This window comes from Lepisosteus oculatus, chromosome 8, assembly GCF_040954835.1.
Source record: "Lepisosteus oculatus isolate fLepOcu1 chromosome 8, fLepOcu1.hap2, whole genome shotgun sequence".
Taxonomy (NCBI): domain Eukaryota; kingdom Metazoa; phylum Chordata; class Actinopteri; order Semionotiformes; family Lepisosteidae; genus Lepisosteus; species Lepisosteus oculatus.
This window is the reverse complement of record NC_090703.1, coordinates 38,002,758-38,029,377: the sequence shown is the minus strand read 5'-3', so window position 1 is coordinate 38,029,377 and position 26,620 is coordinate 38,002,758. Positions and strand designations below refer to the sequence as shown.

The 26,620-nt window shown below is 37.1% G+C and overlaps 1 protein-coding gene across 1 annotated transcript; it reads left to right on the top strand.

Annotated features, from left to right (window-relative positions):
* The first annotated feature begins 6,498 nt into the window (after nucleotides 1-6,498).
* Nucleotides 6,499-25,931, top strand: LOC102694810 (sodium- and chloride-dependent neutral and basic amino acid transporter B(0+)-like). The gene is made up of 14 exons (XM_069193439.1): nucleotides 6,499-6,668; nucleotides 7,887-8,052; nucleotides 8,994-9,125; nucleotides 11,283-11,444; nucleotides 12,559-12,694; nucleotides 13,790-13,922; nucleotides 15,144-15,284; nucleotides 16,379-16,607; nucleotides 19,395-19,520; nucleotides 20,150-20,268; nucleotides 20,820-20,919; nucleotides 23,114-23,223; nucleotides 23,990-24,157; nucleotides 25,274-25,931. Exons 1-14 carry the CDS (start codon nucleotides 6,597-6,599, stop codon nucleotides 25,433-25,435), a joined length of 1,956 nt encoding a protein of 651 aa, XP_069049540.1. The 5' UTR covers nucleotides 6,499-6,596; the 3' UTR covers nucleotides 25,436-25,931.
* Nucleotides 25,932-26,620: the final 689 nt, after the last annotated feature.

The following is a 26,620-nucleotide window of genomic DNA, read 5'->3' as shown; positions in this document are numbered from 1 at the left end:
GAAGAAGGTAAGACTACCTCCGTATCGAGTACCGGAAGCCAAAAGGAAATTGATTAAAGAAGAGGTGGGAAAAATGCTAGAAAGGGGAATAATCGAGGAATCCCATAATGAGTGGGCTAGCCAGATAGTTCTGATCCCCAAGCTGGATGGAACTATTCGATTTTGCAACAATTTCAAAAGGTTAAATGAGATCTCATTGTTTGATGCATACCCCATGCCCCGTATAGATGAACTAATCGAGCGATTAGGTAACGCCCGATACATATACAGCACCCTTGAGATCTTACGAAGGGATATTGGTATATCAGTATAGGATCCTACCCTTCGGTTTGCATGGCGCTCCCGCAACATTTAAAAGATTAATGGACCGAATACTGAGACCATATCGTGATTTTGAAGCTACCTACTTGGATGCCATCGTGATCCATAGCACAACCTGGGAACAACATCTACAACACCTGGAAGCAGTGACTGGAGCTTTGCGAGCAGCAGGATTAACAGCCAACCCAAAAATGTTGTCTTGGGGCTCGGGAGGCCAATTATCTTGGTTACACGATCGAGAGAGGATTGATCATGCCCCAAGATCAGAAAGTGCAGTTAATTAAGAACTGGGCCAAACCTTCTACAAAGAAGCAAATCCGAAAATTTTGAAAATAAAATGGACCGACTTGGAAGAGAGGGCCTTTCAAGACTTAAAAACAACTGTCTCTTCTCAACCCATCTTACAGGTACCAGACTTCAATAAACCTTTCATGGTACAAACTGATGCTTCGGACACTGGAATTGGAGCCATACTCTCGCAAGAAATATAAGAACTGGAGCATCCTATTTTATATATCAGACGTAAGTTGAATCCGACATTAAAACACTTTTCTCCGATAGAGAAAGAATATCTAGCAATAAAATGGGCCCTAGACTATTTGAGGTATTATTTAATGAGAAGATGATTTATACTGTACACAGATCATGCACCATTAACATAGATGTTACAAAATATGGATAAATGGTTTCAATTCCAAACGGTATATAGACCCGGAAGGAAACAAGGAAATGTAGATGCCCTCTCCCGAATGCACTGTTTATTTTTTTCTAGATCGCCCGAGGACGGGGGGACAGGGGGAGGGAATGTAAGAAGACCCAGGGAAGGGTCATTTATAACCTGTATTTCCAGAACGAAACACTGAAAATACTCAATATAGCCTTGGGCAAGATGGCCACCCAGGATAACCAGCTGACCCGCTATTGGAAAAGGCCTATGCAGCGAAACAAGGAGACCCAGCTGAACTACATCAGGAAACAGGATATAAATTCCCCAGAAGCGGTGAGCCGGCGTGGAAGCCGATAAGGTGAAAGCGTTTTGGAGGATGGAGAGGTTTAGGATTGTGCTGGATAGAAATTAAGAATAACGGACTACGGGATACGGTTTATGACTAATATTTACGGATTACGACTTGGATACGGTGGGGATTGGTGTGGAAATACGGACTTGGAAATTTGGATCGTTTAAGGATACTGGCAACGGATTACGGAACAGATTTGGGAAACGTACGGACAAAGAACAAAGAAGATCAGTGTGGTGTGAGTTATCTCTTTTACACCTGTTTTTCCCCCAGCGACACCACATTATATATTCTTTCTAATTTCACAAATTTTTGGAAGTTGATCTTCTTTCATTATGATTTAAGTTACAATCTCCATATGTCAACCTTAAAATATTAAGTTTAAAGAGTATGATTATTATGAAAATATCAATATTAAAAACAGGGTGGGAATGTTTTATACCCTGAGAAACTGCTGGATGTGGATTCAATCTCAACTCTGCAAACATACTGTATGATCCAACTATACTCCAGGTGGGCCACTGTGTTTTCATTCCTTCTCAGGTCTCAATGACTTTACTATTGGTTTAATGACACCAATTTACCATTTTTGCCTAGGAACCCTAATGTTTTTACTTCAAACCTGAAGAAACCTGCACATATGCTTGTTGAAATATGTTTGTGGAAAGTAAGATATTGTGTCAAGTTGGCCCAAACCCGGTTCAGCAGAGAGGATGGCGACAGACGATAGGCAGGGGCCAGATTTGCAGCTTCACAAAGAGGGTTTATTGCCCTTTTAATCACAGTGGAAGGTGATTCACCGGGGAGCGATATGAAGAGAAAAACTGCAGATGGAGAGAAAAGGAGGAGCACAGTTTCCCCTAGCCTGCCCAGTAGCTCCCTTATATAGTGTGCAGTGGAGGAGGGGGACGCTGCTGTTTAGGGTCATGGGGCAACAACACAGTCCATAATTCCAGAGGCCAGTGGAATACTACAATATAAAAGAACCCCCACATCCACAATACTCTAGGCAGATGCACCACCTAATCTGAGAAGCATGTTAAAAGTAATGTTATGGTCTGAGCATGCACGACCACCTCTGAAACTGGTTCACTTTAATGATGATATAAATAGAGTAATGATAGTAGCAATATAATTATTATTTCATTATTTACATATATAGTTACATTTAAAATATGTTTCCAGAAATATTTGATCTGCTTGTATAGAATAAGATTTATGGGCAGCACTTTAAAATGCTCACGGCAATGACTTAGTGTAAAAAATACTGCCAGTGCAACCAAGGATTTAATTAGGAGAAAAAAATGTGAATTCTTTGGCTGATCAAGCCAATCCATCCATCCATTTTCCAACCTCTTTATCCAGTAAACTGTGGCCGGGAGCCTATCCCGGCAAGTAATGGGCCCAAAGCAGAGTGCACCATGGATGGGACATAGTAGTTAAGTCAATAAGCTGAAAAAAAGAATTAGTCAGAATAAGTCAGAACAGCTCAAGAAAGAACTGCAGAAAACTACATTACATTTAATTTTATTATAAATTCCACTAGTTTTCTATTTAATTTAGAGTGGACTTAAAGTTTATCCTATTCATATACAGTGTAAGGTACTGAATGGTCTACTGTAGATCCAGATTGTCCTTAGGTTTTATTCCAAGAGCATGCAATACTACATTGAACTTACCATCACTACAATTCTAACACATTCACTATCATTATCATTAAGTCATTATCAGGAAAATAAAATATTTTTGCAAAGAGTGAACTAACATTTTAATGCAAAGGCATGGCATAGGGCTGATTTATATTGCTGCCTACAAGTCTAAATAACAGGGGGGTTGATTGTGAAGGTCACAGGCTAGTAGCATGTGTTACTACTCCTATAATGTGAGTACCTTCATTATTCCTAAGGGTCAATATTCTTTACATATGCACAAGATAATTGTTTGATGAGCAAGATTATGATCACAGGTATAAATGAGAACTGAAACCTGTTTGTTTTTAAATTTGGAAATCTGTATCTGCATTCTGTGGGGAGTAATTAGAATTCATTAAACAAAAGCTGTCAAGAGTCTTCTAGGATGGAATATGCTTCAAGCAAGACTTGAAACTGATAGATGTAGGATAGGGTTGAAAGGTCAGCATCACTTAATTTCTGACATAGTTTGACAACACCCTCCAGGTTGTTCATACAAGTAATACAAGCAGTGCATCTTTGATTCATTCTTTGCACCAGGTGGCAAATGTGATCAAATGGGATTTTCACCCCAATTTATATTGCACATGCTCAATGAGGTTCAAATCTGATTAGTCCGTCCACAGCATAATAGTCACATTCTAGGCTTACAAAAAAGCTGTTGCTACATGAGTAGCATGAGGATGTGAGTTGTCCTGCTTGAATGTTGGAACATTAAGAAAAGCCCACAGGAAGAGAAGCAGGTGAGATCTTGATCAATGTACAGTAGCATCATGCAGTCAGATTGCCAACTGTAAGTGGAGTTCTGTAATCACTGACCTTACTCCTGGCCAGATCATCACACTTGGACCTCTCCTTCAATCTTTGCAAAGTGTCTTAACTAATGATCTCCCAGTTTGTGGCCTAATATTGACAGACTACAGTATTTAGTTGTAAGATCTTGCAAGAGTAGAAAAGACAGGTTGTGTGAATACTCCAGAGGACACCCCAGACATCGATTTACAATAAGATGATAAATTGATTTAGTCCAAATTCATTAGTTATATGCACACTGGCATTGTTTTTTTCAATATGCAGGGTATATTTATTATTTTCTGTGTTTTTCTTCACTACTTTTCACCAGTCTAGACATCTGACAGATTATTTAAATCACCACCTGTGCCCAATGACCTCTTTCACAAATTTTGAGATTGAGATTATGTCTTAGTACTTTAGCAACAGTCAATGTGTGAAGAAAGCACCCAAAGAACAACAGCCAAAACATTATGCTTCTACTTTTCAGTATCGAATTTATCTTTACTAGTTCCTTTGTATTCAACATATCCTAACACAGCTCTTCACTTTAACATATAGAGCAATGATGTGTTTGATGCTCAGTATATTAAATTAACATGACTTAATACTTCCCTCAGTTATGCCTGGTTTTCACAATAAAACCTATTTCAGTTAATCAGTCATATGTCTTTTTAGAAACATCTAATTGTTAGAAACAGCTTGAGCCACCTGCATTATGAACTCACAATTTGTTTACTTCCAGTAATGAAGGGATGTGGGCCGTTTATTTTATGTTTGATCTCACAGTTATTTGGTGAGAGTCTTAAGAGCGATGAGTTCATCATGTTCAGTCACCAAAGATAAGCACGGTGACCTAAGACAATGTGTTTTTGTGGTCAAGGCAGTGTAGGATCTGACAGCACTGACGTTGTAAAAAGTTGCATTACTAAGAACTGGTACGGGTCAAGGGAGTTTTGCTCAAAAGAAAAAAAAAAGAAAAGGCCTGATAATGTAGAACCAATCTGTAAATTGATCCAAAGATCCATCTCTTTCTTCAAAGAATCCAAGGTATCACCATTAACAATATGGATGGGTAACTTGATCCAGACCCCCACATGGGATATGTTATTTCTAGGAACAGATACAGTATGTAAGACATCATTTTAGATCTCTTACATCCTGAGTGTGACTGTAAAGAGGATTATTATACTCAAAAAAAGGATTCAGTAAATTTTTAGCTTTCTTTAACTACTTTGTTTATATCAATCATATATTTTAACTGGCATAGGTTTTTTGTATCATAGTCTCAGTTTCATTTGGAATTGTCATGCTCAGAATGTTTCTGAATGAAAGAATGTGGTCAATGGAATGTTTTGACAGAGACATGACTAAGGATAGTCACCATGTATCTTGTATTGACTAGCCACCTCACACTGAGCTACAATTGCCTGACATTCTTTCTATCTGTGCTGTGAAATCCACATGTGAGTTATGTCACTGTTACCACAAAATTACCGAGACAAATGACTGGACAGATCATATAGTCATTTGATCATATGGTATCTACTTCATCATTTGAAATCCATGAGGTTGTAATAGGTGTAATCTAAAAAAGGAAATGTCTTTTATATTTATATCATTCTTGGGTAGTAAATCTATTTCTATGAATAACAATATTAGAAAAATAAGTGACTAGATAAGAGAGGAAGCAAGAGATTGTGACACATGTTGGAAAGGTGAGAAGTCCACAAAGGCTGGACTAACAGTTAGAGGAAGCCTTTATACAACTGAAAAGGAATGATAATGATAATGTTTTTTTTAAAAAAAAACAGGCTTCAGTATCCCCAGATAGTTTCAATGTTAATAAACAAATTAATTTAAACACACATGCATCTATGTTGCTGTTCATTGAGTATTTTTCTTCCAATCCTATAGAAGTTCGTGCATTAAAGAATCATGCTAGGAACTAGAACCAAGAAAAATTTCCAGATAAACAAGCGTAAAGCATTTTAAGTCAAAGAATTAAAGGTTTAGATCTTGACTTGGTACATTTAAAGAAATGTTCTACTCAGAGGAAATAAATATTTTTAGGCTTGTTAATGGGGACCTTGTATTCAAAATCCTCAAGGGCATTTATAATCTAACCAAAGAACTTCTTCTGAAACAACACTGAAACATGAACCAGAGGACTAGCTTGAAAACTATGGGGAAGTGCATAAAAAAGGAGAACAGGAGGCATATTTTATGCAAAAAAAGTTATGCAATGTTGTCCAATCTCAAATTACAACCTTTTTCAAAAAACACCTTAATGAAATCCTTCTGTCATTTAGCTTTGACCATCCCAAATGGGCTAGGTTGGGCAAATTGCTTCCTCTTGTTGTTGCCTTACTTACAGTATGTTTTAATGGAAAGAAAATAGGGAATGAATTTTCCTCAAGTACAGAAAAATGGCAAGTAATTCTCTCAAAGCGTTTGCAGAGCATGAGTTAATGTAATTTTGTATCTGTGAGTGTGAAAGGTGTGTAACTACATCATTAGGGGTTGTAATGTAATGCCATATCTTAATGAAGAGGTTGGGTGTAACCAGATGCTCTGGACATTGTGTACACCTGAGCGATTTGACGCATTCAACAATAACTAGCTTATGATTTCATACTCCTTACTCTTATCCAATAACAAACAGCCTTTCATCAGGGAATTGCAGCAGAGTGGGTGGCTCTTTCCTGAAGATCACAAGCGGAAGAAGGCCTCTGAGAGCAGTTCACAGGTGCTTGAACACATTCAGAAAAGGATGGGGAAAAAAACACTGGCTGCGTTTAAAAAGTTTTCTTTTCAAAAACCGATCGCAAGGCGAGTTGAAAAGGTAAGAATGTCTAAGTTGTCAAATGTGAAATGTGTTTTATGAGCATATCATTTGTTTTTATCTTTTAAATGCAATGTCCGTAATCTTGGTAAGAGTGTACCTCATTGTTCTATGTTTTAGATTCTTAGCTTTTTTAATTTAAAGAAAACCAGTTGGAGGTCATTAGTACTAATTAAATACATCAGTAGTTAATACTGTGGGGCACTTTGACTGGTGGACTGTGCCAAAATAGACACTCGATTCTTTGTGAGAATTTACATGCAGCTTTGAATCCTATAACAATCATCAATTAGAGAAGGATATTTGCTTTTCACAAATTTAATACCATAATTTTTATTTTGTTCAATGCTTAACTTGGCAACGTAAGAAAATATTGATGAATGCAGAACATTCAATGCAGTGCTCACCATTTTCCCTGCTACAGGCCTAGTTTTGAAACAATGTATTGTCACTACATTTTTTTGGGGAAACTATGGCAACATGTTCATAATTCCATTATGTCACTGCAGTCTCCTAAGGCTAATCTTATATATCCTCTGGACCACCATTTATTGAGTTAGAAAAGTTATGTCAGTCTGTCCTAATTTGTCAGATCTTGTAAACTAACAAGGTTGGGCTTAGTCAGTATTGGGATGGGAGACATCTAGAGAAAACCAGATTGCTGCTGAAAGTTGTGGACAACACTTTGCTACAGTAGGTGACACTCTTCCTTCTGGACCACAATTTCCATTCCAATGCCACCATATAGTGACTGGGGACACTTTACTATGGGACATGCCACCAAAGGGATGAGGTGTTATTACTTTGTCATGAAAGAACCAGTGGCATTGTTGTTAAATGTAGAGATGTTATCATTGGGATATCACTCTGGTCTTGTACCATCTCGCTTATCTGAAGTTCTCTTAATCCTACTACATACCGATTACTGCATGTCACCCAAGTGGGGGGTGCACTTCAGTAGTGGATAACATGGATGTCTTACTACTTGTAAAATTCTTTGAGATGTATTACTAAGAAAAGTGATATATAAGTCAAAGAATTAACGTATCCACCTAAGCTTTTCTCTGGACTTTGTTTTGCTTCTTTATATAACATGGAGCCCAAAACCTTGTACATCTCTCCTGCTGGTGTTTCTCTATGTCATTGTACAGTTTTGGCCTCCTTCCTTTTACTCTGTGTACATTTAGTCTCCATTGTCTCCTTTTCATTCTCTTTTAGGAAAAGCCTAATCTTTTTCAAGATCATCATGTTGATAAAAATGATGAGAATGTGGAAAGAGGAAACTGGTCCAGTAAGACCGACTACCTGCTGTCAATGATTGGATATGCAGTCGGACTGGGAAATGTTTGGAGATTCCCATATCTGACTTACAAGAATGGAGGAGGTACCATAACTGATTTGCTCTATTTTTTTCTACTGTTCACTCACCAACATTTTAATGTGTGGTGATATTCAACAAGCCAGTGCTTATGCGTTTTTCATCCCTGCACTTCTGTACTTTTTTGCTTTGCATTTGTAGCCTCTCATGCATAAAATAATACAATATATACTAAGATGTTAATACAGTACATTTCCAAAACAAAAGTATTTAAATTTCCAATCAATCTGTGTACAACAAACTTTTATAAAAGATTAATTTTTTTATAAACATTAGGGTGGTGTATAGTGAAGAAGTGACAGTAGATTAGTACTGTCACTAATCCAAAGTTAGATCTCACATATCTCACAGGGGCAACACACAGTAAGACAGGCGGTGGATAGATTGAAGGAAAATGGGGCTCCCATGACCCCTGTGACTGCTTATGTCTGTGAGTGTGTGATCATCCGAGAGATTTTTCTGTGCCAATTCTTCATCAGCTCAGATGCACACATTTAATGATAGATTAAAAGATTAAAACCAAAAAATTCAAATTTAGAAGACATTGGTTGTCATTTCATGTCAACATTGAGCTTTGTGGCTTTGGGACTTGCACTAGGATCCTTTGACAGACCCTGTGTTATGTTTTCTTTTTCAGCAGAGTATCAGAGATTTGGGGGGATGTTTTTTTTTTTTGGAGCAGAGTTTCAGAGAGAAACTATTTGAGTCTCAGAGAAAGACTTTTGAGAAGAGTCTTGGAAAAACTTGAGTTTGGAAGTCAGTAAGCAGCTTAGCTGTAGATGCCCAGAGTGAATGGGGAGGGTATGATGTGGAGTCTCAGCCTCTTGTTTATATAAATAGTCAACCAACTTTCTTCTACCAACTGGACAGCAATTCAATTCTGGGGAAGGTGGTTCGGATAACGACATCTTTTCTGAACCTACTGCCTTTGTGCTTTCACTCCGCAGGTGCTTTTCTCATTCCATACTTCATCATGCTGGCTTTTGCTGGGATGCCTGTTTTCTTCCTGGAATGTTCCTTAGGGCAGTTTGCAAGTCAAGGTCCTGTGTCTGTGTGGAAAGCTGTGCCCATCCTACAGGGTAAGGACCTTTACTATGTTTATCATTTACAAATGTACTCCAGAAGATTGCAATCCCACATGGTATAGTGTCAATACCTGAACACTTTCAAGGGACTAATTTGCTACCTTACATATGCCCTTACATACCCTTTACTGCAGCATTGCCGTCATCTTCTGATGCTACATGCGCTGTAACTCAAAATCTTGCCACAGTAGGGCTAGGCATTCAGAGCACAATTCATTGTGACCTACTGTACATACATACAGCGAAATGTACATGCACGTCTCTGAATTTTTAGCTTACACTCCTCCAATCACTTTCTTGAACTATTCTATCAATGCATCCACTCCTAATGCAGAATTCATCCACTCCCTCCTGATGGTGGTCATTTCATTTATAAACTGTAGCTCTCATTGTCCACACCTCTTTTTTTGCAACAAAATCATTGGCAGCGGTTTCCAATATGGAGTGCCTCTCACTCTGTGAACAAAACCTTATATTCCCAGCTTCCCTCACCCGATTTTTAACCTCTACCTTTTCTCAGCTTTTAGTAATGTAGTCCTGTCTGCAGTCCCTCTTCACGGTGCAGTATGTGAACAGCATGCAGTAACCTTGAAGATCCCACACACCAAACATTCTAAGCTGCGCAATCATGTAGGAAGCTCAAGCTTCACTCAAACCATGGATCATGCTCACAAATAGAGTTGAGCGGTTCATTTGAATTGAGTGAATAATTTCTGTAAATCAAATTAATCGATTTACTGTCACGATCGACATCCCTCCTCTAGACTGTGCTCTGACCCTTTTGTATTTTAGTTTCATTATTACGTTCTCCTGGCCCTCGTTCCTCGACTTTTATTTAAACCTTGTGCCTGCGAAGCTCAGGGCCCTGCATTGGAGGCCTGCCTAGCATCAGTCACCCTACGTCCGCGGCTTGAAAGCATTAGCTTCCGAATGGCATCCTCACCAAGCTGAGTCTGGGGCTCGGAGCGCCTGGCCTTGTCACTCCATTTTTAATCTCCTTGCTCCATGTCCCTGTTCCTGTTTTTAATCGTCTTGTCTTGGATGGATTCCCTGGTTTTGGATTTTGGACTCCGCACCGGATTTCCTACATTGGACTGTTCCCTGGACTTGTTTGCCTGCACTCCCCCCTTGCACCTGATCACCGTCGGCACCATCCCCTTCCTTTCCTAACCGTGTTTTCGCCATAGCCATTTTTCCAGTCGCTTCCGGATTATACCATCTGCACAGGGTCCTAAACTACACATTGTGATATTTACTACTCACCGATTTACACTCACTAAGTTATTTGGCTCAGTGAGATGAATCAAACATAGAGCTCATTTAGTCACCACAGGAAATTATTTATATCAAATCCCAGAGCTCAGAGAAGGAAGGGAGGATCTTGGACAACTGAGAAAAATACCACAGAGTAAACATTAAGTGATCATATATTTAAAATTTCATAAAAACACACTAAGTCCACATCAGACATCAATAATAAAGTCAGGAATGCACATGTCTATGTTTTAAAATGTTGATAATGTATATATTCTTGCTTTCTCAACTGAAAATACAATTATGCATTAGATCAGGTAATAATAAAATGTGATGTCATTGCAGTTTTATTAGTTTTCCATTATCATTCCATTGTTAATGATTTAGATCCCTCTAAAGGTGTCCTCTTTTTCAATCCTTTGTTTTACCTGTCTATGCTACTACCTAAACTGGCATAGGTTTATCAATGCTGCAGTCCAGAATTGTATCTTTTACCTACTATATTGTGTTATCAGCTTCAGCTTATATATTTGTACAGTATGTTCTGCCTTTTGCCCTCTTGCTGCTGGAATCCTGCATTTCACAGTGTCAGTCCCTGATGCCCATCTTTTGCTCAATTATCCCGTCATCATAAATTATTCTTTTTTTAGAACGTATGATTATTTATTACTTTGTGATAGAATGGACAAACATTTAAGCTATCTTTTGTTACCAAGAGTTCCAAATGAATTAATGATACAGAAATCCAAAAATAGTGCTACTGACTTACACGTTCTGATTTCTAATAGAAAACATGAGTTTTTCTGTTGCTGATAGAAAACAAGAATGTGAATAAAAATTGTTAAATACATACAGTACATATTTTGTCTCATTCACCTTAATTCATCTTTTTCACAGGTGTGGGAATAATGATGGTGATAGCATCCACTCTAGGAACAATCTATTACAACTGCATTATTGCCTATAGCATCTACTACCTGTTTGCATCCTTCCAGTCTCCTTTGCCATGGAGTGACTGCTATGAGTGGTCTGATGAGAACTGCAGCAAGATTCCTAAAGGTATGCCGCTCTTAACTGAGAAGGTTCTTAGAGAAGTCAATTAAGTGAGAACCCCACCCTTGGTATACAATAACACAATCAATGCAAAATGCAATGAAACAAAACCAGAATGGTCTGAATAGTATGAGCATGATAAATCCCTATTTTGTGGTTCAGAACAGGACAGATGTACCTCCAGCTCCTTGTAATTCAGGACACCAGTGTTTACACTAATAAAAATCCATTTCAAATCAGTTCTGCATCCCACACCTTATAGCAACTGGCCTATTTCTAAAATTCCATTCCTCCATCTACACAAAAGTTCTGAATGTCGTAAAACCGTAATCTCATCTCCTTCCATCTAACCTATGTATAAAAGTCTTGCTTCTTGCTGATTCACTTAAACATTTCATTTTTACATCCCTACTACCACCCCATCTTATCCCTTGCTACAGCCCCTTTCCTCATTCATCCTGAGAAGTTTCTGATAGTTCTGTCATTATGGATGGGCTGTCATTCTTCTCAACCAGTTAAATCACCCCAACAAACCTCACTATTTGAATCATTCCCCACCTTAATTTTGGTTTGACAGAAATATTGAAAACTATATTTGTCAAACATTTCATTGTCATTGCATGCTGATCAGAAAAAGAAACAGAAGAAATGCCATGAAAATTAAATGGAAAACAATTCATTTGTGCATACAGTATACTACAGTATGTGACTGGTCCCTGTTTTCTTTTTTAAAGGGATTCTCCATCACCTGTTCAGTGCATGATTGGGATATGGTTAAACAACAGATTAAGTATTTTTTCCTTGATGTAATTCTGTGTCAAATGAGACATGAGAGGTTATCAAGAAGAAGAACATTCTTAACATTTTGAAAAATGTTTTTAGCAACATCCAAAGATCAGTTCAGCAACTATATTTCTCTCTATAAAGCCTCTTAACATTTATTTCATACTTTTATAAACCCCATGCTAACATGCATCAGTACATCTATCTTGTTTCCTGAAATAAGTCAAGATAAGTTACATATACAGTATCTCTATTCTTTCAATGGGAGGGAGCCAATAAATATTGTAAAACTCATCAAAATGTATCTCACAATAAGGAAAAATTTATTTTTCTGCAGATTTGTGTAACATAACATCAGAAGATGGAAAGTTTGTTACTGTTAACACAGCTTGGTTGAATGACAACAACAAAATCTGTCCCAAACCAAACATCATTCCTGTGCCTGTACAAAGCCCCAGCGAACAGTATTGGGAGTAAGTGGTATTGTGTGAACTGTGAAGATTCTATTTACTACAATATATGATAGAAGATTATTGTTCATCTTAATTTTCATAATACTAAAACATTTTTGTGAAATAAGTATTCAGTACTGTTCTCAAAGAAACTCTTTGAATACAGTATGTAATTATTCTTGCTAGGCCTAACCTCTTGAAGAGTCTCTTTTATCAGACAACTGCCGCCTCAAAATGCTAATGCTTGATTGTAATTCTTCAACATTTTAAAGATAATATATAATAGTAGTGTACTTATGATATCAGTATTCCGTTTGTAATAACAGTTACATGTTTTGATTATTTTCAGCAATATTTTCGTGAGGTGTCATTTTATTTTCCAAAGTTTTTGAGTGAAATGTGAATGGACAATGTTACTGCCCTTTAAATGTCGTGCTGAGATTATATTTAGAAACTTTAAATATCATAGGAATTTATTATATTGGCCATTTTCTACATTCAGAACAGTTAAGATGATTTATAAATATGTTTAATTCCCAACTGCACTGCAAAAGGCAGATTACTGTCCAAGATCTAAATTCAGGACATTTCCAGCTGATTGAAAGATGAACAAGCTTTGTGTCAGAAGTACCAACTGCTTTATACTGCAGCTTATACATTATCTGACCTATTTTTCAGAGCTTTTGCAGACAGCCCAAACAGCCCAATGCATTTTTACATCCTATAAGAATAAAACTAATTGATACTTAAATTAAAGCATCTGTAATTACACATAAAGAGTACAAATTAGTAACAAATCAAGCTGAGTAAACAATTAATAACCCTATGAATTAGCAATGAGCCCCACTTATAGTAAGAAAAATATGAAAGCTGACACTCTGAAGCTAGGAAGCCTCTTTTCGTTCTTCTAATTCAATTGTTTCTGTGGAAACAAGTAAGTATTGCGAACAAAAGCATGGTTTAGTAATAAATCCTAAATGAATACTAAGAAGGACTGAGGTTTTATGAAAGCTGAATGATTAAGCATACTTTTCCTTTCATTAGTCTATCCATTCTTTTTGTTCTACAAGCACTGTATCAATAAAATTCCAAAAAAGCTCTTTTTTATTTCTTTAGCAAAGTAGCTCTACGCCGGTCAAGTGGATTGGATGAAACAGGAGAAGTTGTCTGGCATTTGGCCCTCTGCCTCCTCCTGTCCTGGATATTGGTCGGAGCTGCCTTGTATAAAGGCATTAAGTCATCAGGGAAAGTAAGTACATTAACCTGATAATACAGCATATGAAATGTCTTTTCTTTCTTCAACATTTGTTGTAAATAAGATTTTGGAAACAATTCTAAAACCTTTGCTTTGGAGTGAGATGACATTGTACAAGGCACACCTTCACAAATAGACATGACTTTTTGACTACACATTGTGCCATATTCCAACTAAATGGATATTGAATTAAATGTAGCATATTAAAAACAGGTGTCTTGGCAGAGTCCATATAAATGTAATGCTTAACCAACTACAAAAAGTGCCCAATGTAAAGATTGCAAGAAGTGTTTGATTGCTGTTGTGCGTCATACAGGACCGGGTGCAGACTCAAATACAGAAAGTAAACAGGGTTTTTTCAAGGTTGTGGAATTGTACTGGGAAATCCATTTCAAAATTCTCAACAAATATTGGCACAAACAGTAAGTGTAGAATAATGTTCCCTTTCTATCGTTTTTTTTTTCCTGAAGGTGTTTATCCGTTTTATGAGGAAACAGGCTGATTAATCTAAATACACTTTTTCAGATCAGTGTTTCAAAAAATGAATTAATGTGTCATAGTTTTGTATTATTATACTTTCATAGCAGAATTTCTCTTGATGTTTCCTGTTCTGGGGTTCTACAAATCTAGTTTTCCACATTTTTGCACAGAACCCTTCTATGTGTGTCTCCATCATTCTTTTAATAGTAAACTACTGTTGTAGGAGACTTGATATTTATGACCTCACAGGAATGAATTGAGATATGAGTTGAGTTGATTAAGACATGTCACAATTATTTTCTAAAAGCTGTTTTATAATATTTTATTTAAAATGCTGTTCTAGTTTTGGACACTCTTGTACAGGAGTATTTTATAATCTTGGTATTTTTTAATGATTGAGAAGCTTAATCGTTTTATTAATTTAGAAAATTACAAAATGATAACCTAGTGTTTCTGCTTAATACAGTCTCAGGTTTTGAAACCGTAACATGAATAAATCATAGTAGGGCTTAGTGCAGTATTCGTCTTCTCAGTTTTGTTGTGAAAGAAAACAAATATTCATAATTGAATACACATCTGTTCTGCTGCCACAACACTGGCATTTTTCCAAATTGAGAATAATCCATTGCAAGGCTTGCCAAAGGGTTTGTGCAGCTGCTACACAATGAACCATTAGTTTGTTGTTGCGGTTTTTCGGTGTGTGCTGTTACACTATACAGATACGTCTTTCCACAGGTGGTGTATTTCACTGCCACCTTCCCCTACTTGGTGCTCCTGATTCTTCTGGTGCGAGGGGCCACTCTGGAAGGAGCTCGAGAAGGGATTGAATATTACATCGGCACTCAGTCAAATTTTTCTAAATTGGCAGAAGCTGAGGTGAGCGTTTTTTTAAAAGCAAAAACTCCTCAAGTGTCCCTTTCTCAAGTGATGGACACTATAGAGAGTAAACTTAAATGCTATTGTACTTTAAAGTGTAAAATGCAGCTTGATCACAACCCTATTAGTGTTACTGCCTTACTGAGTTAATCAGAACTCATCTTAAAAAGGGTGGGCCTGGACAATCCTGGATGGGAAACCAACCCAACCCTACTAAGTGGTGCTCCAGTAGATGGAACTCTTTGCTCTGGACAATAATTTACCAACAGATGCTTCAATGTGATAACAGTGGACACTGTGTTATAAGAGGTACTGTCCTGTGACAGAGATATACAGAGATTCCAACTACATAGTCATTAGAGATCCCACAGTACTGCTTGGAAATGTAGTGTTAAACCTGGTTTCCTAAATGTATTTGTCTTGCTTGGGATTGTACAACTACAGAAGTCATTTCTAATTTCTCAACCTGATCTGCTGTGTAGTGGAGAAGCTAGGGCACAATACTGTACCTCTTGCCAATCACTCCAGTGGTGCTGCATTTCAGTGGTGGATGAAGTGAGCCTCCTACTATATGTAAAGTATTGCGGGACTATTTGGGATGAAAAGTGCTGTACAAAGCAAGCCATTAATAATTAGTATTAATTTTATCCGGGAGAGCAGTGACCATATTCTTTACCCCAAAGCCTCTTTTTTTCTGGCTTTCATTTCATATAATGAATTCCGACTGCTAAATTGACATAAGCAATTAATTGGGCAACTTCTCTACAAATGTCAAAATGCTGTATGATGTTACTGTATGTCACATCTGCTTTTTTTCTTTTCATTCTTGACAACCTATTTGTAGTGTGTTCCATTTCATTGTTAAGATGCCTTCCCTTCTGCATTGTGGATTTTTGTTCAGAGAGTATGACAGCAGTAGGATGACTTGATTAATTATTAAGCCAACATCACTGAACAAAAGAACACCCTATGTCATAGAACACGCAGCTTTCAAATCTCTTTTTTTGCAGTCGTTTCCATGAAAAATGCTGTCTGTCATTTTTATGAAATTGAGTGCATTTGAAAGGTTGATTCTTTTTTTCTTTGTGTGCCAGGTCTGGAAGGATGCGGCAGCACAGATTTTCTTTTCTCTTTCAACCACTTCAGGAGGCCTGATCGCCTTGTCTTCATACAACAAGTTTCACAACAACTGTTATACAGATTCCATTATAGTTTGTCTAACCAACTGCGGAACCAGTGTGTTTGCTGGCTTTGCAATCTTCTCTATCCTCGGACATATTTCTCATGTGACTGGAAAACCCGTATCAGAGGTCGCCCAGTCTGGTAGGTCCAGTTTGTATTGTTGTCCAATTTACACTGAAAATTGATGGTCTAGGTACAATCCTGAATTTTAAGATTCTATGGTTTTCCATTTTAAGACAAATCTGACCTTCATCTATTCCTAACCAAATCACAACAGCAGATAGATGTAACCTCATGTAACCAATAATACACAATTTATACTTGTGTGCACAGAAGTAAACACAAATTAAATGTAATAGCATAACACTATATTAATAAATGTCACCACTATTTCATTTATACGTTTTTAAAATGTCCAGAAACTTCATGGATACTGTGGACATTTTCCAAACAAAGTGAGGGATTAAGTATCAAAGAATAACAAATGTGTGATAATGAGCACACGTTCACAAAGTGAAAACGGAACCATGAATGAATTCAGAGGAAATAACAATCTGTAAGATTATTAGTGAGAACAGGAAACTGTGAGTGAGATTTACAAACATGCATTTTAAGGTGGAAAAACTAAATTAAACATTCACACGTATGGACTGTGCAGCATACACCTACAGCTGTGAATTATTAACTATACACAGATAACATCAGAAAGCCCTGTAGGGAGAACATCCACGACTGCATCACTTTTGGTAGGCTGGTAGTTAGCTGTCTAGTTTCCACAGTTTATGCATCTTAGTGTGAGAACACTACTTAGGAAGTAGCCAGAGAACAGTCACCAAGAAGCTGGAAAACTCAGGAAAAGTCAGGCACAGGAGGATCAGGGGTTCTTTCCCTACAGAGCTACAGATACAGGGTTCAAGGGACTACAGATCTCTGAGATAAGACATTCTAGTGCTGTCGGGTTAGGCTCTGAGACAGCGGGAAGTAAAAGTAGTAGCAGGCTCAGTTGTTGCCATGTCAGACTGCCAGAAAGGTAAAGATGTGCTGACCACATGGAAACAACCTGGTTCTTTCTCAATATCACCAATAGGATTAAATCCCAGAAGGGTTTTATTCTCCCCAGAAGGGGAGATTAAAAACTACAGGGTTGCAGACTCTGGAGGGAGTCTGAGACAGGGTATTCTAGGTAGACTCTGGAAAGGTAAATGTTCACCTTAGTTGTAATTCTACTGTAAACCTGGAGCCAGCTGTTTGCAGTCTGACGCTTTGAGTCCGTGAAGGAGAGGCTAGGAATGCGGCAGTGTGTAAGGGAACTAGCGAGTGGTGCCCTGATAGCACCATTAGCAGGTAGCCATACAGTGTATAACACGGATGATACACCATCTACTAACCCCAGAAGAGATTACAGCAGCTTGGGTTGGGGAACTCTATAAATAAATAGGGAGATTAGCCTAGTGTGCTGAGCGGTGGCAACATTTTACGTTTGATACCTGGGAAAGCATGAGCAAAAGATCTCATATTGGATTTACACTCTGGAGGAGTGGAATTGATACTATATAATCTTTCCTAACTTGCTATTTGGAGTCTAAAGTCCTAAATTCAACAGTCACCGAGAGTTTCCTTAAACAAGAGAACTACAACAACAACGCTCTCAGGGGGGAGTTTAATAGTACAGTACTTCAGGTCTAGAGGAAGCCAGGTATCTGATCCTGATGGGTGCAGTCCCTGGGAAAGGGTTCAAGACTTTAGGTAAAGTTTCCCCAGCACTGCATAGCTACAGTGCCATCTGTAAAGTTAAACCCATCCACAGACCACAGAAATGCCACTCAATTTCTTGAAACTTGGAAGGTCACACAGCCACTCACCACATAACACATGCACACAACCGCCCATGCTATCCATTGTTTCATATCTAACCCATTTAAAGACCTATCCCACGAAAACCTCTTTCAGAAAGGCGGTAGCATTCAGTTGTAGTATAAATATTGTGTCCATTGCAGAAAGATTTTCAATGTACAGCACCACATTTAGTCCAGTGCATATGAAAATTCACGGCTGCCTACCTGGCTTGAGGCTACTAGCTGCATTTTCAAAAACAGTACAAAATGCTGCAGCTAGATAAAAATTTTAAGGATTCCATTATCTAACAGTGGATGGGTTACCATCAGGAAGAAAGCAGGGAATCCTTTCTTTAATCCACAGAAAACCTAGAGAAGCATAAGTTATTTACTGCTATTCTGACAAAGTTGTTCTTCCTCCACATGCAACACTGCAGCTTTAGATAAGTAAACAGCTGCCAGATTATGTATCAGTCTTGAGAACCCATCTTTGGCCGCTTGATCCAAAAATGACCCAGATATTTAGTATTGTATACCCGATCAAATGCTGATTAGTCAGCTTTTGGGAAGAAACATGGGTCTATAATTTACTACCTGGGTTCAGTTCTAGACCCGGCTGCTATCTGACAAATGAACTAATCCATCATATTTACGTTTTATGGTGTTATCTTAACTTTTTTGTAACCTAGTTAGAAAAATATTTAGCAAAAATACTTAACCAAGCAATGCACAAGAAATAACATCTTCCAATATGAACAGGCATTAAGGAATGTTTATTGAGGAGTTGGAGCTTATGACATTTTGGCATACCCCACTAGGAAGTGAGGCCATCCATCTTGCAGTGGTGTGAGGGAGGTGGGACCCCCATATATAGTGAAGGATTAACCAAAGGGCAACAGCTAAGGTGGAGATGAGGTGAAGGAGGGATGCAGAAAGGTGAAGAAAGAGAGAGACTCACTATGGTAATTTACTGTATAGTTTTTTAGGAAGAGACATCATGGATGCTTATAAGTAAGAGTAAGGTTGCCGTCACTCCTGCCACATTTTCATTAAAAACTCCATTTATCTAAAAACATTTTACATTTCCTTTCAGGTTTTGGCTTGGCCTTCATTGCCTACCCTGAAGCACTTTCAAATCTGCCAGTGTCACCTCTGTGGTCTGTGTTGTTTTTCTTTATGCTTTTGACGTTGGGCCTTGACTCTGTGTTTGCAACTGTAGGTAAGTTTCCTGGTAATGTGTATCGGTACATAATAAAATGGTTGAATGTTCTGTCAAAACGTCTGCAAAATGTTTTTGATATATGTATCATTGTTCCTTTATAAGTTTTACAAGAACCTGTAGCAGATTAGTGTTATTAAACATTTAGGTAAAATTTGTCACATTTACATGCCATCTTTTGGGCTGCACAGAGACGCATTGGTTAGTATTGTTGCTTCACAGCACTGGAGCCCTGGGTTCAGTTCTGAGTGCTATCTGTTTGGGAATTGTATGATCTCCCCATATTTGTGTAGGGTTCCTCCTGGTGCTCTGGTTTCCTCCCACAGTCCAAAGACATAGTGGTAGATTAATTGGACTCTAGGAAAAACTGGCCCTGGTGTGAATGTGCACATGTCTGTATCTGTGTCTGTGTGCCCTGCAATAGACGGGTGTCCAGTGCAGGGTGTACCCTGCCTTGTACCCATTGCTAGCTGAGATAGGCTTGGGTCCACCTTGACCCAAAATTGGATGAATTGGATACAAAAATTGGTGGATGTCATTATTGTTATAATATTTGTTAAAGAGCCTTTATCACCCTCAGAAACTGTAAAAGAATAACACCTCCATTCAAAGTTATTTTCTCTCCACAGAAACCATTACAACCACTCTTCAGGATGAACTTCCTAAGTACTTCAAGTCTAAAAGGATTCATATGACAGCTGCTGCCTGTATTTTATTTTTCTTGCTTGGTCTACCTTGTATTACAAGGGTAAGTGCCTCAATTAAAGCATGTACTCACAGTATTAGTATATACTCACAGTATTTTGTTAGGAAACATAATTCTGGTTTCTTTGGTGGTTTTATCTAACATCCCACTTTATGTGCACACAATAACAAAATAATTACTTACATTCTTCCAAGGTATTCCAAATATGATTCATTTCAGAGTTTCAGAACTCTGTTAAATATTTATCTTTGTTTATTGTGTATGCAATCTCCTACATTTGGAATATATATGTCGGCTGGAATATTATTTTCATATGTTGGATCTGCTACGTTTCAAAATAAACAAATTCATCTATGCAAGAATCTACCTTTGCTATAGTTTAGTTTTAGCATATCAATGATCATTTGATCTTCCTTGAAATACAAGGCTTCTTTGTTTTGGTTGTACTTTAAAGATACTGAAAGTATTTTTTCCCCAACACACTGTTCTTCATTTTTACTTATCCCGTGTAACATCACACAAAGTGTACATTCCATTTTGAGTAAATTTCTACATATCTTTGGATTCCTAAATCCTGGTCTTTTCTGTTTCAGGCTGGCATATACTGGGTGAAATTAATTGACCACTTCTGTGCTGGATGGATGATTCTTTTTGCTGCAGTGCTGGAAATCATTGGAATATGTTACATCTATGGTGAATATTAACTTTTTTTTTTCAGAAATACATTAAATGCTGACCATCCATGCTGACCGTACATACAGTGGTAGACTACATTTAAAAAAAATGAAGTATATATTTTTGTTTTTTCAATTATAGCCACTGGAGCAATTTGAAGTTGCACATTTTCTCCAATAGATTTTCTTCTTTTCTTTCTTCTTCAAAATTACCTGATTTTCTCTAAAAACTTATTTGACTTTTATTTTGAATTTTGCTCTTGGGTTCTAACACTTAACTCAAAGAAGGGTGTTGCTATCATGGTCAGAGTTCTTTTATGAGCCTAATTACCCAACAACTAACACCTGACACACAAGAGACACCTGGCTTCAAAATAAAGAGGTTCAACACTATCAGTTTGTTTAATTGACTTAAGTGGATCGCATTAAATCCACATTGATAAATATACATACATATTTCCAGATTTACAAATATACATAAATATTTCCAGTTTAGTCTAGCACTGTTAATTAAATAATTCAATTCTTATAAAACAGATCTTCTGGAAGGTTTTTACTGCAAATAATTTCAGCAGTATGTCATACATATTTTAATTATAATACAGTTGATGTCACCATCCATAACATCTATAAATACAAATCTGTGGATTTGCCTGGACTTTACAGTGTGTTCAGATGTACAGTGTCCTATTCCAGATTTTATTTATTTTACAAGCCATTACAGATTCTGAACATTCTATTACTGATTGAAGTCAATCTGGGGCTTTATGAGCTCTACTATTAAATACTCCCCTCCAAGTTCCATACAATTAGCATCAATTGTTTTTTTGATTTTCTTTTTTCAAGATTTTTAAATATATATTTTAAATAATAATTTGTTGTTCCTTTGTTCAGCTAAAATTCAATATGAACTAATATCAAAGGTATTAATAGTCATCATTTGAATATGCTGTATATTATCTTAAAGTAAAATCTATTTTACCTAAACTGCTCATTCAATCTGCTGATTTGAATGAAGCAGACAGAAAACGGGTGGCAACTATAGTGTCTCTTTACTGAAATTCTTGGTATTTTTTTAATTTTGGTGGTGGCCGTGGTCCAATGTGGAATGGGAATGACTTCAAACAATTCCTCACTGTTGCTTTAGCAAGTTTTCATAATATACAAACGCTTGCATATGGTAAACTACACTTAATAAAGTTCTGAATAAAATTAAAACAAAGAGTCATCTTAATTCTTTTAGGTTGTGATAGATTCCTTTGAGCCTTGCCTCATCTGGAAGAAATTGTTTTAATCAATATAGCTTGTGACTGGATTACAGTATATTTTAATAAGAGAAAAAGGAAAACAAATCACAAATACTTTAGACATTTTAGTTCATGCATATACGAGAGTAGAGATGGATGTATTTCAGTCATATATATGTTATCTGTATGCATTCCTTCTCCTGTACAGTTCTGATTCAGTTACTTATAGGTCATCTCAATTCACCTGTTTTTTTTTAAATAGGAACATTTGGTATTGACCAATTAAGTAATTTGTTCAATTAAGAGAACTGTGGTCTTTGAGGTCTTTGTTCAATTAAGGGAACTGTGGAACAATTTAACTGTTGCTACAGTTAAATTGTTCCATGTCTTTAGAAGTTATCTGATTTAAAATTACTGTTATGTTTTAGACAGCTGCTACAGTACAATGTACTTCATTCAACACAAAATTCAGCAAAAACACTGATGTTAGAAAAAAGCTAAGGCAGATAAAAGTGTGATATCCAATTTCTTAACAACTTTAAGAAATAAATTGTGATTGATTTTAACTTTATTTTTTAAATAAAGTAGGTGTTTTGTTTAAATCTATGAAAATTCTAATTACTTTAATTACTTCCTTCCTTCATGTTGTGGTATTGCTAGCATGCATAGATAAAAATTAATAATACAAATTTCCTTAAATTTATATATTTATCCCATAGAGCTGTACTCTCCTTTAGCTATAGGAGAGAATCCATGTTATGGCATATCTGTGTGACTCTCAGAAACAGTAACACTACACATATGAATTGGAGAAGTACAGTAAGAATGTACTTCACCAGATTAATTAAGGTGAAAATTTAAGTTTAGGCTCTTTAGATTTCTCCCATCCTATTACTGACCAGACCTAACCTTTTTTAGCTACTGTGACAAAACACTCTTTTTACACTCTTCATTTTTTTTTCTCAGGGGGCAACCGATTTATTGAAGACATTGAAATGATGATTGGGAAAAAGAACTGGTGGTTCTGGTTGTGGTGGAGAGCTTGCTGGTTCTTCATTTCTCCCTGTATACTCATAGTGAGTTTTTTTGGTGATGTTTGTTTTAATGGAAAGCTCTTCTGCTGGGGTGTATACATAGGGGCTTGTGTGAAAAGAAATAAATACTGTTAATCTATTTTAGCATACTAAATTTGCAGGCATATCACTCTGCAACGCACAACTAGCAACCCACCGAAACTAAGCATGTGTGGGCCTGGATGGGAGACCTCGTGGTCCAAGGTTGCTGCTGGAAAATGTTTTAGAGGGGCCAGTTTTAGAGGTGCTCACCTGTGATCTGTGTGGGTTCTAATGCCTTAGTATAGTGATGCTGTAAAAAGGATAAGATGTAAAAACAGAGGTCCTGACTCTGTGATCATTAAAAATCCCAGGGTATTGCTTGAAAAGAGTAGGGGTGGTACCCCAGCATCCTGGCTAAATTTCCCATTGACCTTTACCAATCTTGGCCTCCTAATAACCCCCATCTATGAATTGGCTTCATCACTCTGTTTTCCTCCCTTCTGTTAGCTGATGTGTGGTGAGCATACTGCACGCACTATGGCATACAGTTGCAGGTGGTTGCTGCATATTGGTGGTGATGGAGGGGAGTCCCCATTACCTGTGAAGCACCTTGAGTAGAGTGCAAGGAATTATAAGTATTAAAAAATGTTTCCATGTAGGACATGAAACTATATTATTTTATTGCACCACTTTGATTTTCTGTGAAGAACATGGCTCAGTTTATCTCTAAAGTACAGTACAAACAAATGAACTAACCTTGTGGACGTTTTCATGATTTTGTTAACAGGCAATCTTGTTCTGGTCCTTGGCAACCTTCACTTCCCCATCCTATGGTTCAGTGGTTTACCCAAACTGGGCGACCTCCATCGGATGGTGTATGACTGCTGTCTGCCTTATTTGGATTCCAGTTGTAGCAGCTTTGAAAGCAATAGAAGCTAATGGGAGCATTTGGCAGGCAAGACAACATTCCTGTGTCACGCTTATCAAGAAAATGTTTGGATAATACTATAGCCATGCCACGACTTTCCATTTCCTCTTGTTAGCAAATTGATTAGCTAATCATTTTTCTCAGAGATCTTTATTCAAAGTAATTCATTCGGATGGTAGAATCCCATATCTTCTGTAATTCTAAAATCATAGTTTAAAAAAAACTTTTGATAGGACTGATTACATTATGTGGCACATTCACTATTTCGTCACATTCTGGACTTGGGTATGTGTGTGGTAGAGACGTAAAATAGCAGAGATTCTGTCTTGAATAGCAGAAAAGGAACTCAATCATATCACAATTTATACTCAATAGGGCAGATATTCCCAGTTTAAGCTGCATGTGACCAAGATCACGTACAGTAGCAAGCTTTCACCAAATGAACCTGAGTTAACCAGACATGTTGTAACATAAAACAGACCCTCTTTTCACATGCCAGGCACATGTGAGACCACACTCTTTTCTCCTGCAGCCACATCATGCCTTCGATTCTTCAGCTGAAAATAGATTCTATGGTAGTAACTACAGGGCTATCGAGAAATTTAGATTGCTCCCACAGGCTTCCATTTCTGAGGAAAGCAGGCAATGAGGTTATAACCTAATGCTGCTACAAGGATCATATCAGCAAAGCTGAGTACACGAACATTTTGTCGTCTCAGATTGCAGGAGCATAAAGAAAGAATATTGATTTTAAAAAGCAGAGATTAATATGGAGATTTTCATAGTACTCTCCCTTTGCAGCATTTAAATTTACCTTTTTTTAAATGCAGCATTTTGCATTTAAACTATGGAATGTTTATAGTAACTGTAACTGAAATACGAAAGCTGGCTTAGAAGATATAAGAGACACTGCAGTGATTCTAAGGTAACAGTTCTTATTTCTGTATACTGTACATCATATACAGTACACAGAGAGGGGCGCCATTGTTAACTAATAATTCCTTATTTTATACTTACAGTAGTTTTAGACAGACAGACCCAAATTACAGTAGTGAGAAACACGTTTTTTAAATATTACACACAACTCAAAGAAACATGTTCCTCTTTAATTAGTAAGTCATTGTTATCTCTCTTATTTTTCAGCGCATCAGAACTGCCTGCACTCCAACAGCAGACTGGGGTCCTTACCTAGAATGCCACAGAGGTGACCGATACAAACATCAGCAGAGTCCCTGGGATCAGAAATCATGTAAATTCAGAGAAACTGAAGTATCTGTCATTAATGACCATAATATTTGGGTATGAGCCACACTACCCAGGAAACCCATCAGAAACATGTGCCAAGTTTAGAAATCTAGATTTATGGTTTGCCAGGTATTTAATCTACTACTTTAGATTGTCCCAGAGTGTGACTGTCTTTCCTTATAAAAAAGGAAGATGGGCATCCAACTCCAATAATTAATCTGCCCTGACAAAGAATGACTCTAGTGTCTCTGAGCCCTATTTTCAGTACAGAATATGAGTTGAAGGGATAGATTCAATGTGCAACTCAACATTATCCTGGCATGACAAAGGCCCAACAGTAAATTCCTAAAAATATTGAAAACACCAGTTTCACAGGATTTGCAAGACATGCCTCCTAATATTCACTCGCAGCAGATTTCACAACTTATAACTTTTTACTAAATCTCCTTTAAGATGTTTATTTCATTTAAGCCAGTTAAACTAAATTTACTGACTGTACCTGTGGTAGTCTGACAGGTGGCTGAATGTCTCTGAATAAATTGTGGATTTGAATGGACATGAGCGCATTTTACATTTTTAATTTACTTTTACCATTTTAAAGTGTTTTTTGTACTTTACTTTAACTTTGACAAGTATTTAAAACTCTGATCAGCTTTAAAATGAATGAACATGCTAGTGTTTTAAATCTCTTCTCAATGGTACTCTGTAGAGATGAAATTACATTAATACTAGCATTATTGTTATGGGTTTTAAAGTAAAAATAAATCTTTATTAACACTGAAACATTGACATAGAGTATAAGGCACATGTAATAATGATTCCCCAGCAGCTGAAAATATGATTGTAATGAGATCATTTTAGGTGAATCAAGGTAATATTCTATTCCTATGACATCTACTGTTGCTTTTATTGATAAGCTTTGCATAACTTTACAAAATAGTCCTGAAAGCCAAATCATAGTTTTTACTTTCTATAATCTGACACTGATTAAACTATATGGGTCACTTATTTCAATAATAACTAGAACTGACTCTAACTGTTAAAAGTTTGTCTTCTCATGAAATACAGACTCCTGACCAATTCATGGATGTGGTAGATGAACTTAATCACAGAGACAGCAGTGACATTACGTTACAGAGAACAGCAGATCCCTGGCAATCCTGTCAGGGCCAAGGCCACAGAGGAGTTTAAGTATGAGTTTAAGCAATGCAGTTTCCACAAGGATCAATTACACTAGGCATACTT

Bases quoted from the DNA above. Each gene is read 5' to 3' on its own strand.
- LOC102694810 (XM_069193439.1), top strand. From the start codon at position 6,597: ATGGGGAAAAAAACACTGGCTGCGTTTAAAAAGTTTTCTTTTCAAAAA. The intron at 12,695-13,789 runs GTAAGTGGTATT...TTATTTCTTTAG, and splicing joins CCCAGCGAACAGTATTGGGA to CAAAGTAGCTCTACGCCGGT. The intron at 24,158-25,273 runs GCAAGACAACAT...CTTATTTTTCAG, and splicing joins CTAATGGGAGCATTTGGCAG to CGCATCAGAACTGCCTGCAC.